Below are 16835 nucleotides of genomic sequence, written 5' to 3' on the forward strand. Positions count from 1 at the left end.
ACCCATTTTTTAAAAAGTGATGGAGGAGAGGTTAGGGTGTCAGAGATCAGGAGATGGGAAGGAGTGAGACATGTTTGTATAGGTGGACTGAGCAGGAACTGGAAGCTAAGCCTCCAGTCAATGAGGAAGAGAAAATCTGTAAGAGAATACATGTGATCAGGGAATCTAACACTCTTAACATAGTTCTTCAGAGGGAAAGATCTCTATCAGAAGCAAAGACAGTGCAGGAGAGAAATCCAAGTGGCAATTGAAGGTGGCAGATAGGCTGGAATCCCAAATGTGAGGTTCATTCACTGTAGTGCGGTTGGCTAGCTATGACAGTGCTACAACTGCTAAATAGTTGAACCCTACTGGGTTTTGAAAGGTTCTTTTAGTAGTTGACACACATGAAAAAAAACCCCATTCTTGGAGAACATACTAAACTCTCATCTGAAAGTTATTTGGTAACTGTGAAAAATTGTGAAGAAGGTTGTTCAAAACTGTGTTCTCGAAAGACTAGAAATAATTGTCTGATGCAATAATTATCACAACAGTTTTATTTGGATAAATTGTGTTAGTATGGTTGTTTTAAATGGGAAGAGTAGAATGTTTTGAGTTGATAAAAGCATTTTATGCTAACTTGTTAAACATTTGCATACTTTTTCAGGGCAAAATATCATAAATTAAAATATGGCACAGAATTGAACCAAGGTGACTTGAAAATGCCAACTTTTGAATCAGGTAACTTTTTTACAATAGCCTGTTTTAGTATAATTTGTTTATACACGGTTCTAGATTTGCTTTGGTCAATTTATTGCAGCTTTCATTCTTCCCCTCACCCTCCTTGAGGTGTGTTACAAAGACAATATCTAGGAAAGGTTTGGTATTGGGTAAATACTGTTGAATCTGAAAATCAAAAATAATTGACTTTTCTTTTTTTGAAAGAGCTCTGAATGTTGAAGAAATCTTTATTTAAAGTTACACAATATCTTATTTAGCTGCTGCTTCTCATTATTTCTTGAAATACCCCTTCTTGAAGGATTTAATATTTTTTTGCCATTGTGCTGTGCATCCAGAAAGAAAGCATAAGTGCAGAATAAACAGAAGAAATAGTGTTGGGTTTTGGTGCTTTTATAGGATGCTAGTTTTTAAAGAATGATTTAAAAAAATGTACTGCATTGGCGTGGCAAAAATGTTGTTGAGCTGCTGTTTTTGCCTTAAATCAAAGAAAATTTCTAAGAGAAAAATTAGGCTATCCATATGGGAATTCTGGAGTGCATCTGATTTTGATCCTGATAGTTTTGCTCTTCACAATATTGCAGATAGAGGAAAGCACAACATTGGACTAATTAATAAGTGAATTGCATGTGGCTTCTCTTGAAACGTAGGTCTTTGGGAAGTTGCACTGTTGCGTGTATTGGTGCAATGTGCCTTAAAATTGTGGTCTGCAGAACCTCACCCCTCTCCCCCCTGCTTTTTATTTTTTGGTTCAGTTTGTTTTCTGCTTTAGAAGTGCCACATTTTGGGTACTTTACTACCCAGCTGAAACTAGAGATCATTATTTCTTGCCTGATAGGATTTTTTGTATGTGTTTAAAAGCAGTATAAGTTAGATGTTAAAATTCTTAAACTATTAGTTTATACCATGTTTTATAGTCTCTGCTGGAGTAAAAGTGCAGTGAGTGTAGATTTTAATTGTTGGTAGTAAACAGATGGAATTTGTGTTAAACCTGGCATGCTTGTATTCTTCATATGCTGATATATGTCACTACTTCTCTTATTTTTAACTGTATTTTTCACGTTGCTTTTTAAGGACGTATAGCCTGTTTTCTTACCAGTAACACTTCAGCTGATCTAGGAAAGGTTTTCTTTTGTGTACAAGTTACATGTTTTTCTAGTTCCTTTTCTACATATAAGGGGTCAGGATTTTTTAATGGATTCTCTTCTGTTAAATTATTTCCTTGATGCTTCAGCAAAGAATTAGAAAAAATATTTTTTAAAATTAAAAAACGTTGTATAAGACTGCATCTAATTTAAAGTTTTTTTAAAAAAAATTGCTTTTAGTTTCATTGGTGTATTGTAAAAAGTTAATTGATTTTTTTTTAAAAAAAAAAGAACAAAACCAGTACAAAAAAACCCACCCAACTATGACTGTATCTTTCAGAAGAAACCAAAGATACGGAGGTTCCGGCAGTACCTCAAAATAGCCAATTGACCTGGAAGCAAGGCAGACAGTTACTAAGACAGTAAGTAACATCGTTGAATATTGGTGTATTCATACTTTTCATTGAGTTATGAGGAGCTGTATGTATGCTTACTCTATTGTAATTTTTCAGAACTTCATAGTCTTGAGTTTTAGACAGTATAGAGTAAGGTTTTTCTGTATGAGATTGATAGTGATGAAGCTTATTTTCCATTAATGATGTAATAGTGGCATTCATTTTTAACAGTCCGTACTAATTTCCTTCCTTTTCCCTCAAATACACTTTGCCCTTTCTTTCTTTTCTTAATGCATCTAGGTATCTTCAGGAAGTAGGTTATACAGATACAATATTGGATGTGCGCTCCCAGCGGGTAAGGTCTTTGCTTGGGCTCTCCAATTCAGAACCAAATGGCTCAGTAGAGACAAAAAACTTAGAACAGATCCTCAATGGGGGTGAATCTCCGTCATCCAAACAAAAGGGACAGGAAATCAAAAGGTAAGTGAAGAGATAAGAAATGCATAAAGTTTAACTATGTTTTACTTAGTCATTGCTATGTACTGGTCAGTTCACATTGAACTTTCAACTCTAGAGTCTCTGAACACTTACAAATTATAACTAAACTGAAATTGGTTATACGTATGTATCTATACTACATACATAGATGTATATTGTACATATACAGGAAAATATATAGTGTATTGAAGCTGAACTTATGTCATATAAACACTTTGGAGTTGTTATTCTCAGGAAAGATTTTTTTGAGTGGTGCTTTTCTACAGCTGTCTCATTCCTTATTATGAACTTCTCCACACAGCCGTTTCTTGTTGTTTTGCTAGTTTTAAAACTCTTAAGCTGTTGGGTAGCAATTACATTTAATGTGATTAATCTTCTAAAATCTCTTCAGTGAGTTAAACGGATTCTCTGTTAATGTTTTTTATTTATGTAGGAATTCTGGTGATGTTCTTGAAACATTTAACTTCTTAGAAAACGCAGATGATAGTGATGAAGAAGAAGAGAGTGACATGATAGAAGATATTGCAGAAGGAAAAGAAAAGCACAGGATAAATAAGAAACACAAAGTAAAGGACTTCTTTTTATATTTTTTTTAATATAGATCTGAAATCCCCTTTAAAAAGGGAACTTTGTTTTCCAGATGAGTATAGATATGTCATGTTAAAGTGTTTGGTTTTGCACCTTTGTTATCTGAATGGATTGTAAGCATATGCATTATTGGTAAATCTGGTGGTTTAGTTAATATATTGCATTGAAGACTTAAAAACAAACAACCAACTTATTTGCAAATGTGAATTAGTTGCTGAAAGAGATAACTGATTTGGCCATCTCAGTTTCTTTGCATACTTTGGGTCCCTTTATGAGGCAAATTCAGCACAATACAATTTGCATACTTTGTGAATTTTGGAGGAGGTAAGGACAATTCCTTAGAAGAAACTAAATCATGTAATGTGGGAAAAAAATCAGTTCCATGCAAATATGTGTTTAATTCTTCCTTTTATGCAGCTTTTTACTAAATATGTTAAGGGCCTAGCAGAGTCTTGTCTCCGGAAACCTTCTGTTTATGGTTCAGTTGAGTTTTGTTCTGTTTTATTTTCCTCTGTAGTTTTCCATTCTGTGAGCAGCTTTCTAGGTAGGATAGACTATATTACCTGTTCCTTTTTTAGTTCTTTTTCTCCTGTACTGGAAGAGTCTCCCTGTCAGGGTTTCTAAACAGCTTTAGCTCAGCTTGGTGTGAGTTTTCATCTCCCAACTTGACTTGTCAGGAAGGGTTTTCCACCATACCTTTGGTATTAACTCTTGTGTCTAGTAAATAGATTAATCAAGCAATTGGTTGAATCTGTTCTAAGGCAGTAGGTAGTATGATAAAAAGATTATCTAATAAGTAAACCTGCAAACACGTATGAAGACGTTATACTTATTTTTTGACTCTTGTCAAAGCTTATTTTTTATAGAAAGTCGAAGGCAAATTTATAGTTTCTTTCTGCAAAAATCTAAGAATATTGTACAAGTCGTAGAAACATAACATAACCCCGTGTGTAAATTTTCTTCACCGGCAGAATGAAAGAAAACTTTTCACTGATGCCTTGATAGGGGGGTCGTTTGTTTTGTTTAAGGTGGAGGTGTGGCTGAACTAGTAAAAAACACTTTTCTGAAAACACCATATTTTCCACTGAAATAGAGATGGAAAGTAAAATCAAAAAAGGTTTCTGGACCAGTAGAAAACACAGTTTGCTTGTATAGCTCCTCTGCAGAGCTATTAATATTGCAAGAAAAGAAAAAAGATTTTCCAATTGATACGTTTTAAACATAAAATAAAAACTGGGATGTATGGGATTGTTTTTGTTACTAAAGCTAGTGTCAGTATTCTTGTCATTTCCTAATGACCACTAGACTGCACTGCTATCTTTTTTTTCTTTTTTTGTTTGTAAGCAGCTCTAGATCTGGCTGTATCTAAGTGTCTTTTTCTGCGTTTCGTGTTGAAAATGTTTTCCCCTGCAACCAAGTGCTTAGTGAGAATAATCTGTATCACTTCTAACCTAAATATTTGAGTAGACAAAACTGTTCATGATTCAAATGCAGAAAAATGTTTATCTGCTTTCAGATTGGTAATGAAGGCTTAGCTGCTGACCTTACAGATGACCCTGATACTGAAGAAGCTTTGAAAGAATTTGATTTTTTAGTGACAGCTGAAGATGGTGAGGGAGCTGGAGAAGCTCGAAGTTCAGGAGATGGAACGGAGTGGGGTAAGATGCTGACAAAAACATTTAGAAATAAAGGAATACTTGTTCATGATAATACATGAGTTGCAATACCAGATAAGATGGTGTGGCTGTGTGGATGATTGCGATGATCAAGTGCAGATAATAGCGTTTTGGATGCTGAAGGTTTCATACACAGACAGACAGACGCACACACACGCTGTTGTAGTTGACACAAATACAATTATGGTTACATTTGTTTTGGTTTTGATTCCAAAACTAAGAGAGGATCATATTTTTTTTTAATAAGAAAAACTAGAATTATGAATGTTTTTATACCTGAATTAAATTTGATTCCAAATCTAGATTCTTCCCCTGCCACCACTACCCCATTTTATTTCTGGTCAAGAGCTTTAAACTTTTTGTGCTCAAGCTAAATAATTTCTTTGGTGTACTTGTAAAAATGGGCAATGAGCTTATTTAGTTTTTCTGGGTGAGGTGGTGAGGTTTTTAGATGTTATTGCTAATGTGGCTTGCATTAGTAGAATTAAAAAAACACTTTTGTACTGCCCCAAGTTTTTCTTTAGTTTTAGTAAGTTACTAATTTGATGTAAAATAAAATATGCTAAGTCAGAAACTCCTGGAGCCTATGTGTTTCAAAAGAAGAAACTGAAAGAGGGAGAGAATTTGGGTAGGAAAAAGTATAATGAACCAAGTAATTCGTATCTACCTTGAAATGGGAAATTGACCATCTTAGTTTCTGAACTGTGGTACAAGCAATTTTGTGGTTGCATACTGAAAGTCTTGTAAGGCTAAAAAGTATCACTAGATCATCTTATTTGACCCTTTTAGGTCATTGAGACAATGAATTTGTCATACTTACATAAACACATTGGTGAGCAAAGAGAATATAAAGATCTACAGAAATCAAAATACCGGCACATCTTCCAGGAAAATCATCCAGTCTTGATTTTGAAGCTGCCAAGGATTAGAGAGCATTCCTGGAAATTAGTATCAGAGGGTTAGTCATCTTTATTTTTAAAACTCAGTCTTATTTCTAGTTGGAAGATGAAGCTGGACAAACTGTTACCTTTAGTTTTGGTAGTACCTATCTATTTTTAGAAGCATTTTAGTTGCTTGGTGTTGTTCCCCTTTGAAAGCGATGTTATTTGATTAGTTCCTTGGTCATCTTTTTATTTAGCCAAACAGGCAAATCTCTTGGTATAAGACACGTCAAGGGCCCTGAAGCCAAGGTTCTGACTTTGTTTGCAACGTCCCTTCAAATGTGTAGCAATGCAGAAAGTTCTGGTTCTAACATCAGTCTTACCACTGTTGTATACAGAAGGAAAGACAGCTTGATACTGTAATTCATGCAGTGAATTATTTATCTGTTTTTCACAGCAGACTGCTGAAACTTACTGAACTAGCTTGTCTATTGAAATTGCAAGTAATTTCTCTCTAAGATCACTTTCCACCATATTGTATCTCTGTCATCTTCTAGGGTAGTTACCCGGAATGAGGGGATTCAAATTTTTTTGCAGTGCTGACTTTGTAGGATAAATTTCTTCAAACTTGTTTTCGAGCAGTTCAGCAGTGCTGTCCCCATCTTTAAAATAAAACTTAAACATATATTTTAAAAATCAAATTGACTCACCATAAGTTTCAGAGTGCAGTTTGGATGTCTTTTATTACAGTTTAAGTGAACCCATAGTAAAAGTGAGGCAGAGTGTTTTGGGAGTTTGTACACACTTATGACAGCTTTTTTGTAACAACGGGTACAACTGCAGTAATTCCATTGTTACCAAAACACTCATGTCTGAGACAAGGAAGTGAGGAGGAGGAAATAAACACAAACCTACTTTCATCTTTAAAAGTATGTGTTCTGAATTTTGCCATATGAAAACAGTATCCATAAATTTGTTGGATACTTTGTACTGACTCTTTAAATGAGGCAAAAGACATCCTTTCCACTCTAGTAGCAATGCTTTTTTCATAGTATGTCACCGATTTTAGTACAGCTGTTCATTCCTTAAATGGATGTTTAAGGATGCAGTCTATCAGGTCTTCGGGTTAAGTGTCACTTTTTTCAAGATCAGTGTATAAGTTTGAAATATTTAAAGTCAATGCTTCTTATTACCTATCAAAAATAACATTTCAAATAATGTCCCACTTAAATGCCTTCTAAAAATAAAATAATACATTGCCTAAACCCGTGTATTTTAGCCTGTCACATTATTTTGAACTCGGAAGCTGTTATTACTTGAAATCTCCAAGTCCATCCATTTATTTATTTATTTATATTTGAGGGGGAACTTAATTTAATACTTACCATTTCTTTCTAAATAATTGCATCAACCATTAACTTTAGGATTGCAGTTATAATTCATGTTGTTATTATTTTCATAATAGTTGCTCTGTTCTGTTTTCTTCTCAGCTTTTTTTTCTTCCTGTTTTAATTTTCCTGTCGCAGGCATCCTATCACTTCCTACTCTTGCAAAGATTTAGGCCCTCTGAAAAAATGTAAATGTTGACATGTGTATTTCTTTATAATACTTTTAGTTTAGTATTTGGAAACCAAACTTCTCATGTTCAAGCTCTAAACCTATTGCCTAGTCTTGCTTTATTATTACTTTAAATACTTAATTGTCAAAGTATTATCTGTAGGTCTAACTTCAGATATGCTAAAATATTTCAACATGAAATCTGATAGCCATGCTTTTGCTGTTGGAAACTTCTCCAAACCAGCCATCAGGTGTAGAAGTTTGTGTTGCTTTTTTTACCTTCCTACAATACAGCTTTTTATGAACACATTCTTCTTTTGTAAGTGCCTCATTTGATAAATTTTGAGTCTTAAATTGTTTTCGGATATTGTGATTTAAAATGTCCTGTCATGTGACATGTTTTACTTAGGAACAGTTTATCTTCAAAATAGTGAAAGAGGGCAAATGCACACAGTGTTACTTATAAGAATTAAAATATGCAGTACGTTCAGAAATGAATGTACATTTTTAGATGAAAAATTTATAAATGCCTTGTGGTGATATGGTATCATCAAGAAAAAGAAGCATATAGAGCTTCTGTGTACCTAAGCAAACAGGAATAAATACATATTCTTATATATTATGTTACATATTGCAAATATTGCGTATGTAATCCTTGTATTCTCCTTATGATTTAAGTGACTAATTATGTGTTCATCACTGAATTTTTCCTCTCTATGAAATACAAAAGTTCTGTATGATGGACCATTAGTCAGAGAATGACGGACTCTGGCCAGAGTTCTGTGTGGCAGAGTGTGACTGGAATTCAGAGTCTTTTGGGTCATCTTTTAAAGAAAAAAAAAAAAGCAAGTAATTTAAAAAAAAAATTCTTTCTGCACTAAATTATGTTGGCTAGTTGACAGCCTGGATCCTCTGCACTGTTCTGATGTCAGTTTAGTGTGGGTTATAAACACTGCAGGCAATTTCAGGAAGTTCACAACTGGGAGGGAATTATGGACTTCTTCTAGTTACATGGCTCTGTTCTGAAATAGTTATGTGTATCTAGGCATACCTGAGAGAAAAACTGCTGAAATTCAGTTCACAGCCTCTCTGGTTAATCAGTTAGTGTTTTGTCTGGTTTTCTATTTGTGACCTACATTTCAGAATGATAGCATAGGTTTTGAGTATTTATGTTGGCAGGTTTATGCTTTTCCTGTTTTCTCTGTTGACTGAATGAACGCAGTTCCTTCAAATTCTTTGTCTTGATACCTAAATTCCCTGTTTATTTTGCAGTCTACAGGTGTTTTCTAGACTTCTAGTGTAGAACACAGACTGGACACGTTATTTGTCATCACCATCACCGAATTATGTGGACTACTCCTGGTTTAATACACCACACCTCTTAAAACATACCAGAATGACAGTTCTGGCTTTTTTTTTTTTTTAAACCACAGCATTACATTGCTGCTACATATCAGATTCTGGTTCAGTTTAGTTCCCAAATCCTTCTCTTCAATGCTGCAACCTAGCTGACTATTCTCTTTTTACTATTGATGTTTTGGATGTTTTTTTTTTAATTTGTTCTTAACTGAATTTCCTTTCATTGGGTTTTAGGGAGTTTTTCTTTGTTGTTTCTCCTAATTTCCTTCCTCTTTTGGTTGGGCATATCCTCTGACTTATCTTTTTGTGGCTCTTATATTTCCTGACTAATCACTGTTCTTCTCTGTCAGTGTTTTGGTCCTGCAGTCATAAAGGTTGAGGTCTTTGTGTTTGCAGATCGGCAGTTGTAGCTGCAGTTTGGTGTAGGATGTCATTGTTCTGTTCCCCTCTCCACAGTTCTTTGTGGACAGCTCAGGGAACTTTGCCATTATGCTGCCTGTTTCATGCCTTCGCCACCCTTGCTGTTTCTATATTCCACCTCTTTGATCACGATTGTTTCTCTTTATCATTGATCAGCCCTATTTGATTGATGGCCTTCTGGTAGATACATCGATATCCTAGAATATTTTCTCATTTGTTGTCATGTTTTGTCATGAAACGTATACTTGGAATAGGTTTGCATCCTAAATGCATGTTTCTTTCTCTGCTGTGTGTGGCTGCTCTTGTGCACCTTTATGACTGTAATGGTTATAGCTTCAAAAACTGCTGTTGTATTAAAACATGATATCATAGGTATGACTGGGCATTGGGAACTCAGGAACGTAGTTTTGTTATTTTATGTCTAAATATTTTGTGAGCATATGCTTAACTGGTACACAAACCAAGTTTGGTTGCTGCATAGTTGTCTTTCAGCAAAAGTCCTTCTGCAAATTTTACATTTACCTTGTCTTACAAACAAGTGTATCCTTTTACTAATTCTATGTTTCTAGAAAAATTTGCAATGTATGGTTCAGAAAAGTAGAGAATTGACTTTTCTTAGAGAATAATTAACTCTGCAGTATTTGTCAAACAGGAAAAAGACATGTCTTCTGAAACTACTGTGGAATGTTGTATTTCTGCTAATTAGTATTTAATTGCTGGAATTCAGTGGGAAGTCAATTTATTCACCTATGTGAATTACTTCGTCTTTATGTAAAAAGCTATATTTTTAGGCTTGTTTCTCTGGTTATGTGTAGGACCAAGGTTTCTTTCTTGTGCATGTAGAATGAGTGCAAGAGAATGCATGGTGGTCTTCATGAATAAACTGTCACTGACTTAGCTTGCATTTTCGTGAGTGATATAGCATGAATACTTTTATTTGCTTATTCAGCACTGGCTGAATAACTTCTTAACACTGTCTTTCTAAAGATGCAGTGATTGTTTCTGAACACCAATGAATTTTTGCATATTTTGAAGTATCTAACATAAACAGTTACTTATGAAGCTTAATTTGTTTGCTCCTTAGTAACAAATTAACATACAATTTTCAGATATGTAACTAATATTTTACAGTGCCTTGGAAAACTGTATGAAATGAGACTTAGTATTTTTGTAAACTTCAAACTGAGACTGCACCTTTAAAGATTTATTAAGAACTTTTATTAATGCTCTTGTACAGCTATGATAGTAAATCACCAACAGCTTGCATTGCCAATTGCTGTTTTTTTTTTCTTTTAATAATATGCTGCATGTAGACAAAGATGACCTGTCCCCAACTGCTGAGGTTTGGGATGTAGACCAGGGGCTAATAAGTAAACTGAAGGAACAGTACAAGAAGGAACGAAAGGGGAAGAAAGGGGTAAAGAGTAAGTGCAGATTCTGAATCTTGTAATGCAATGTTTTTTTGGCTATTCATGTAGAAGATCTTTTCTCTTACAAGTTCTGTTTTTATGTTTTTTTCCATTAAGCATCATTTTCTGTAACGGGGGCAACCAACTTTAACTTTCTACCTGCTGAATGTGAATACATCAAAACATTTGACAGCCATTTGCTAGATGAGAAATGTTGGAAACACATAAAAATTTAAGGTTAAATAGGTAAAGAGAGCTAAATGCTTTGAAATATGAGTGTAAAAATAAACTTCCATTTTGAGGATATTCCTACTCTGAGAAGTTTTTTGAAAGTTTTAAACTTTATCTGCTTCTTGAAATATAATACTACAGTACTGTTGTGGGTGGGGTTTTTGTTGGTGGTTCTATTTTTTAACATGAGCTTAAATCAAGCAATAATTGCTATTTATGGGGTTGTAATTATTTTTACAATCTAAGGCAATGAGAAAAAATGCCCGTAATGTAAATATGAACATTTTCTATGGCTTTGTTTAGGATATAATCTTTATTTTATGGTGCCCTTCACTTTTCTGTGCCGTTACCACATTTTGATTGACACTTCTTTCCTCTTTAAAACTGTGTAAGTTAAACCAAACTTTAATGTCAAAGTACCTGGTTAAAATGGTTTTGTAACTTAAATCATCAGCTATCCAAAACTCTTAGTGGACCAAGTGTTATTAAATCATTGTCACTCTAGAGGAGCTCCCCTGATTGCAGTTGTTTTTATTTTGAGAGTATATTATAACAGTTTCTGGTGATATTTTGGAAAAAAAATTTTTTCCTTGATTTGAGAAATTGTGTCAATATGTACTAACTAAATTAAGTGATATTAAAACATAACAGTTCCTGAAGAATTCTGTAATTATTAAAGTTTGAATTTACTTTGTAACATCTAACATATTAAAATTGAGTTAGTGCATGTTGAATGTTTTTTCAGCAATTTTGCATGACTCACAGATACACATGCCAATATAAAATCTTTGAAGTAAAGATTTTTACCTAGTCTTTGGTTTGATTAGAACTTAGAGTAATAATCTGGGTGCTAATGGGTATCCTCATGTAACATGTAAATCAGCAGTTGACACCAAGTTAACGTGAAGTAGTAGAAACTTCCATTTAATACTAAAATTTATTTTTTTTTATTTGGAATTTTCTTACTACACTTCACATTTTAGACTTCTGGAAGCACAGTGGCTGCAAAATAACAGCAAATGTTTTGAATTCTGGGGAAGAAATAATTATTTAGGGGATTTTTATATGTCTCTCTCAAACGTTGTGCCTTTAGTTTATCACATATAGAAAGTTCTTGAATCTGCTTTTTTTCCCCCCGATTCTAATCTTTCCGCACCCACCACACCAGTTAGTTTCTACTTTCTGGCTTCTGCAAGGCAAGCAGCTGTAAAGCACGGACAAGCAGTGTTGTTCTAGGATTATAAATTCCATTAAAAACTCTTCTCAGGCCTCCAAATTTGTTTTAGTGGCATTATTTTGGCTTGTCTTTAAAGGAATTCCCTTTCCTGCTCTTGTTGCTTTCTTGTCTGCTGTGCAATCAAGAATTTTTATCATTTTTTGGTTTTCCATCTGTAAATCTTAAAATTTCCAGAAGAGAAGCACAATTCTCACCTATCAAAAACAACTACTTTGTAAAAAACTGTCATTTTAATGGTCTACATACCTGATTAATTGTAACCATCATTTAATATAAGTAGCAATTATTCTATCTGAAGTGTCCAGTTATAAAATTTAACTTTGCAACATTATTATCAAACTTTCCTTTCTGTCCACTTTCCTGCAGTTGCTGCAACCAGTACAGCATTAAGTTTTGTACCATGAGTGGTGTGAAATCTTGGCCATCTATTATTATTTGACATCTATTGTCTTTTGGCAATATGTGTTCCACTATCAAAACTCAAGAGTGTTTTGTTCATCTAAAGTAATTTTGAAACCTGCTTATGGTCGCATAAGAGAATATTTAGGACAAAACTTTGTGTCACAATGCTGTGGTCACCTGAGTCACTGTTTAGTATTTTGGGTTTTAAGTTTAAATTTTCCTTTGGGAAACCATGAGCTCATACAAGATAGTCTTAAGGGGTGGTTTGTGGGAATCTGCACTTGTGATGGTACTTTCTGATTAAATCACTGTGTTAATTGAATGAGATAACCCCACACACAGTAAGAATATGCATTTAAGGCTGGACAGATTTGTTTAAATTCTGTTTATTTTATTCATGGAATTTTTTCTAAGCTTTTTTTAACATTCTGAGACTGAAAAGAGTGGTGAAGGGCTTCTTTATTCCTGTTTCTCATGTCTGATAATTCTGAATATTGGTCTCTTAGGTTGCTCTTCAGTGTATTGTCAGACTTCTATCGGAATTTATGGTGAGCATTATCAGAATTTGTCGTCATAGAGATCAGATAAATGTGCATTGACTGTCCCCTCTTGCAGTACTTTGAGGGCAGTATAATAGGGCAGACATTCTAACAGGTTCTTTTGTTGGATGTGCATCTGGTAACTACCATAATCTGCATTTAGACTGTTGTCGTCATAACAGGGTCTTCATAGCCTTGGCCCGAGTATGGTAATTTTCATTCCGAATGTAGAGATAAATAAGTAAACAGAAGTAGATTTAATTCTATTTTCGTACTTCTGTAGTCTACATCCATGTGTTTTCTTTTGGGTAGAACACCTTTATTTATGTAATCTTGTGTCAACACATATTTTAATGATGTAATACTTTTTTCTTTTTTCTCCTGTTACCATAGTCACCATGGTATGTGGAAGTACTACTTTCTTATTAAATGATCTTTAAAAAACAAAGCAAAACAAAAAAAACCCCACCAAACAAAAAAATCACCCCACACTTTAGATATCTTTATAATACCAGCTGTAAAATAACCCAATGCCTGCTTATTGAAGAGTTCTTAGATTTAAAAAAAAAAAACAAATACACAAATCAACCACAACCTATTCTGGACTTCACTGTGATGAACAGATAAGGAGTTACATTTGATTTCTACAAAACCAGGCCTACCTTTGGCAGTAGTATGCTGAATTTAAGGCCAGTTTCTTGCCCAGGTTTGATTAGATCAGTTTCAAAAGGTAAATCAGGGGATGACTGTTTTCCATATAGTCTTTCACATTTTTTAGAACATAATAGTGGAAATGATGCATATCTAATTTCATACGATCAGGTCAGAGTAATTGCTGTGTTCTCAGCAATTTGAAAAATAGTTTTCACATCTTAAATTGTATGCATACATCACTGTTAAAATGAAGATAATTTTACTGGTTTTCCTTAGTTTCCTTTAAACTTGTCTCATTTTCTACTTTCTTGCTCTTTTCCCTCAGTCTAATTGTTCTGTATTTATGAAACAGTATCTGTCCCAAACACTTTGCTAGCTAGCCTTGATTTCTGGGAACACAGTGTAATAGTTGATAGGCAAGAAAACAGATGTGAATTTTACCATCTTCATTAGCATCACCTATTGATGTAGAAGGATCCCTGTGTTATATTCTGACTTAGGCTGTTACGTCTTGGAGCTAACAGAAATCTGCTTATGGCCTCTCAGACTACAGCTTTTCTGCAATGATTATTCAATTACCTTTTTCACTTTTGGTCTCTGAAGGATACACAGAGATGAGATTGTAGGTATTTTGCTTTTGTTCGTAACAGTTTCATGTTTACTGACTTTTTTTTTTTTAATTCTAGTCTTTTCTTGAGGATAAAGCATAGTGATCCAGTTTGTACCTTGAACTAGTCTGCTTTTGCAGAGACAGCACATTGTTATCCTTAATCTCTTTGTAACATTTAAAATACTTCAACAATTATATGAAGGCACACTTACATTATTTGAGAGCAGAAATCTGCAGTGCCTTCTGTGGTGGTGACACAGTCTTGAATATTGACATTTTTCAGCACAAAATACAGAGGAGTTTAGGGAACAACAGCTGCTCTCATATAAACTTCAGAAAGAAGTTTCTGTATTGTGTCATGGATTAAGGGCTGTTCTGAGGTTATGCCTGAAGGTCAGGAGGTGACTAAATTTACTGAAAAAAAAAATAAAAGGCAAGGCTGACAGTCCCCTAATTAGTGGCATAAAGTGTGGCCAGCAGGTTGATGGAGGTGATTCTGTCCCTCTGTTCGGCTCTGGTGAGACCCCACCTGGAGTACTGCGTCCAGCTCTGGAGTCCTCCGTGCAGGAAACACATGGACCTGTTGGAGTGAATCCAGAGGAGGGCCATGAAGATGGTCAGAGGGCTGGAGCACCTCGCCTGTGAGGACAGGCTGAGAGAGTTGGGGTTGTTCAGCCTGGAGAAGAGAAGGCTCTGGGGGGACCTTAGAGCAGCTTTCCCGTACTTCAAGTGGGCTATAAGAAAGATGGGGACAACTTTTTAGTAGGGACTGTTGCAGTAGGACAACGGGGTATTGATTTTAAAATAAAAGAGGATAGATTTAGACTAGATATAAAGAAGACATTTTTTACAATGAGGGCGGTGAAACACTGGAACAGGTTGCCTGGAGAGGTGGTAGATGCCCCATCCCTGTAAAAATTTAAGGTTGGGTTGGACGTGGCTCTGAGCAACCTGATTTGGTTGAAGATGTCCCTGCTTATTGCAGGTGGGGTTGGACTAGATGACCTTTAAAGGTTCCTTCCAACCCAAACCATTTTATGACATACTAAATGACTGTCTGGTTCAAGGTAGCAGAGCGGGGGGGCTACTTCTAGTTACTTCTGAGTGTGTTTTGAGACAGACTTCTCATGCCCATATGTTTGGTGTGAAAGCATCTCCAAAAGATGCTTTCAGTTTGGATGTCAATAAGGGTTTATAAGCCATTTTTGACATTTTCCATCCATGTGTTGAACGGTTTGTGCATATTGACATGGAGAAGACAAATGGGTATTCTTCTGGAAAGCAAGTAGTATATTAAAGTAGACAGTTTAGGGTACCAGTCATGACTTTTTATCATTTCATAATTTGCTTGCTCTATAATATCTTCAAGAATGTATCTGCTGCTGGTCACTGTAGATGTCTGGCTGACAGCCAACTGGAATAAAGACAAAGGCAGGCTTTGTGGTCTGGGTGGTAGAGACCTGTCTATTTTAATAATGACTTTTTTTTATATGAGATCTCACCTGCTGACTGCAATTAAGTATTGTACCTTTGAAATTAAATCCTATCACTCTAGTAGCTATTAGAAAAAAGTGTTGGTGCAAAAGAGACATGGATCATTTTTATTTTACACTTGCTTCATTAGCTGAGGTCACACTTTTCTAGACTCACTTCTACCTGAGAGCAAAGTGAAACTTTATCACTCAAATCTGTTCTGTTGCATGAGGGAAACTTTTGGAAGCCATTTTTATTCTCAAACAACTTCTGGGTAGCAGCCTTTGTAGATTGTATTGGAATACTAAGTGTTCCATAAAAGAAAGAAAAAAATGTCAGAAGCAGCAAAAAAAAAATGTATAGGGTGTTCTCTGTGTTGTTTGGCAAAATGAACATGTTTTGCTAATATTAATGAGAATAGTTATATAGCATCCCTCTTTTGGTGTGTGTGGTATACTTTTGCTATGATTCTTCTCCCAGAAATGTTTTTCATTGTCATCCTTTTCTCCAGAGAATTATCGTTATTTCTAGAGAATTCAGTTATCGATGGACATTTATATTTTGAACACATCAATTTTAACCATTTTTATCAATAAGATCTAAAAATTGAAGTTATCAGTTATTATTTGAAAGAGTTTGTTTTAGCGTTCAACTGTTTAAACAAACATTTCTGCTTTTAATATGTCATCTGTAATTATAGTGCTTGCCTTTTTACTTTTTTTGAGAATGAAGGCTTTGTTTTAGTTTCAATTTCCTTTTAATAAAATGCTACATGTCACCTTAGAGTATAAGAGATTGTTTCCTAATGCTTGCTTTACTAAAAAATGGACATATATCTAAGTTATAATGTGCAACTTTAAAGGTACTAAACACTTGTATTTTAGCAGGTTTAAAAGGGTAGTTTTTGGAGGTGAGGTGGTGGATTTTTGTATTTTAAGTGTTCTGCAGTGCAGCTGCGTGCAGTTTCGGGAAGGACTCTTATCGATTAAAAGCTGGTTATGTCTTGCATCATTGTGGATTGTTTTCCTTATAGAGATTCTGTCACTGAAATTTCATTTTGTGATTGAACCTTGACCTTTTTGACATGCAAGATGGAAGGTGGAA

At 34.7% G+C, this 16835-nt stretch overlaps 1 protein-coding gene across 1 annotated transcript in view; it reads left to right on the forward strand.

Moving 5' to 3' along the window:
• LOC104461154 (striatin-3-like) overlaps positions 1–16835 on the forward strand; it is a gene marked incomplete at its 3' end in the record, with an annotated part of 23096 nt that overhangs the window by 5359 nt on the left and 902 nt on the right. The window contains exons 2-7 of the mRNA XM_010072632.1: positions 647–720; positions 2143–2224; positions 2498–2677; positions 3129–3261; positions 4800–4941; positions 10490–10600. Coding sequence (XP_010070934.1) covers positions 647–720; positions 2143–2224; positions 2498–2677; positions 3129–3261; positions 4800–4941; positions 10490–10600 — 722 coding nt within the window. The remainder of the gene's footprint in view (positions 1–646; positions 721–2142; positions 2225–2497; positions 2678–3128; positions 3262–4799; positions 4942–10489; positions 10601–16835) is intronic.

The sequence above is a fragment of the Pterocles gutturalis genome, unplaced genomic scaffold (genome assembly GCF_000699245.1).
Source record: "Pterocles gutturalis isolate BGI_N339 unplaced genomic scaffold, ASM69924v1 scaffold20847, whole genome shotgun sequence".
Lineage (NCBI taxonomy): Eukaryota > Metazoa > Chordata > Aves > Pterocliformes > Pteroclidae > Pterocles > Pterocles gutturalis.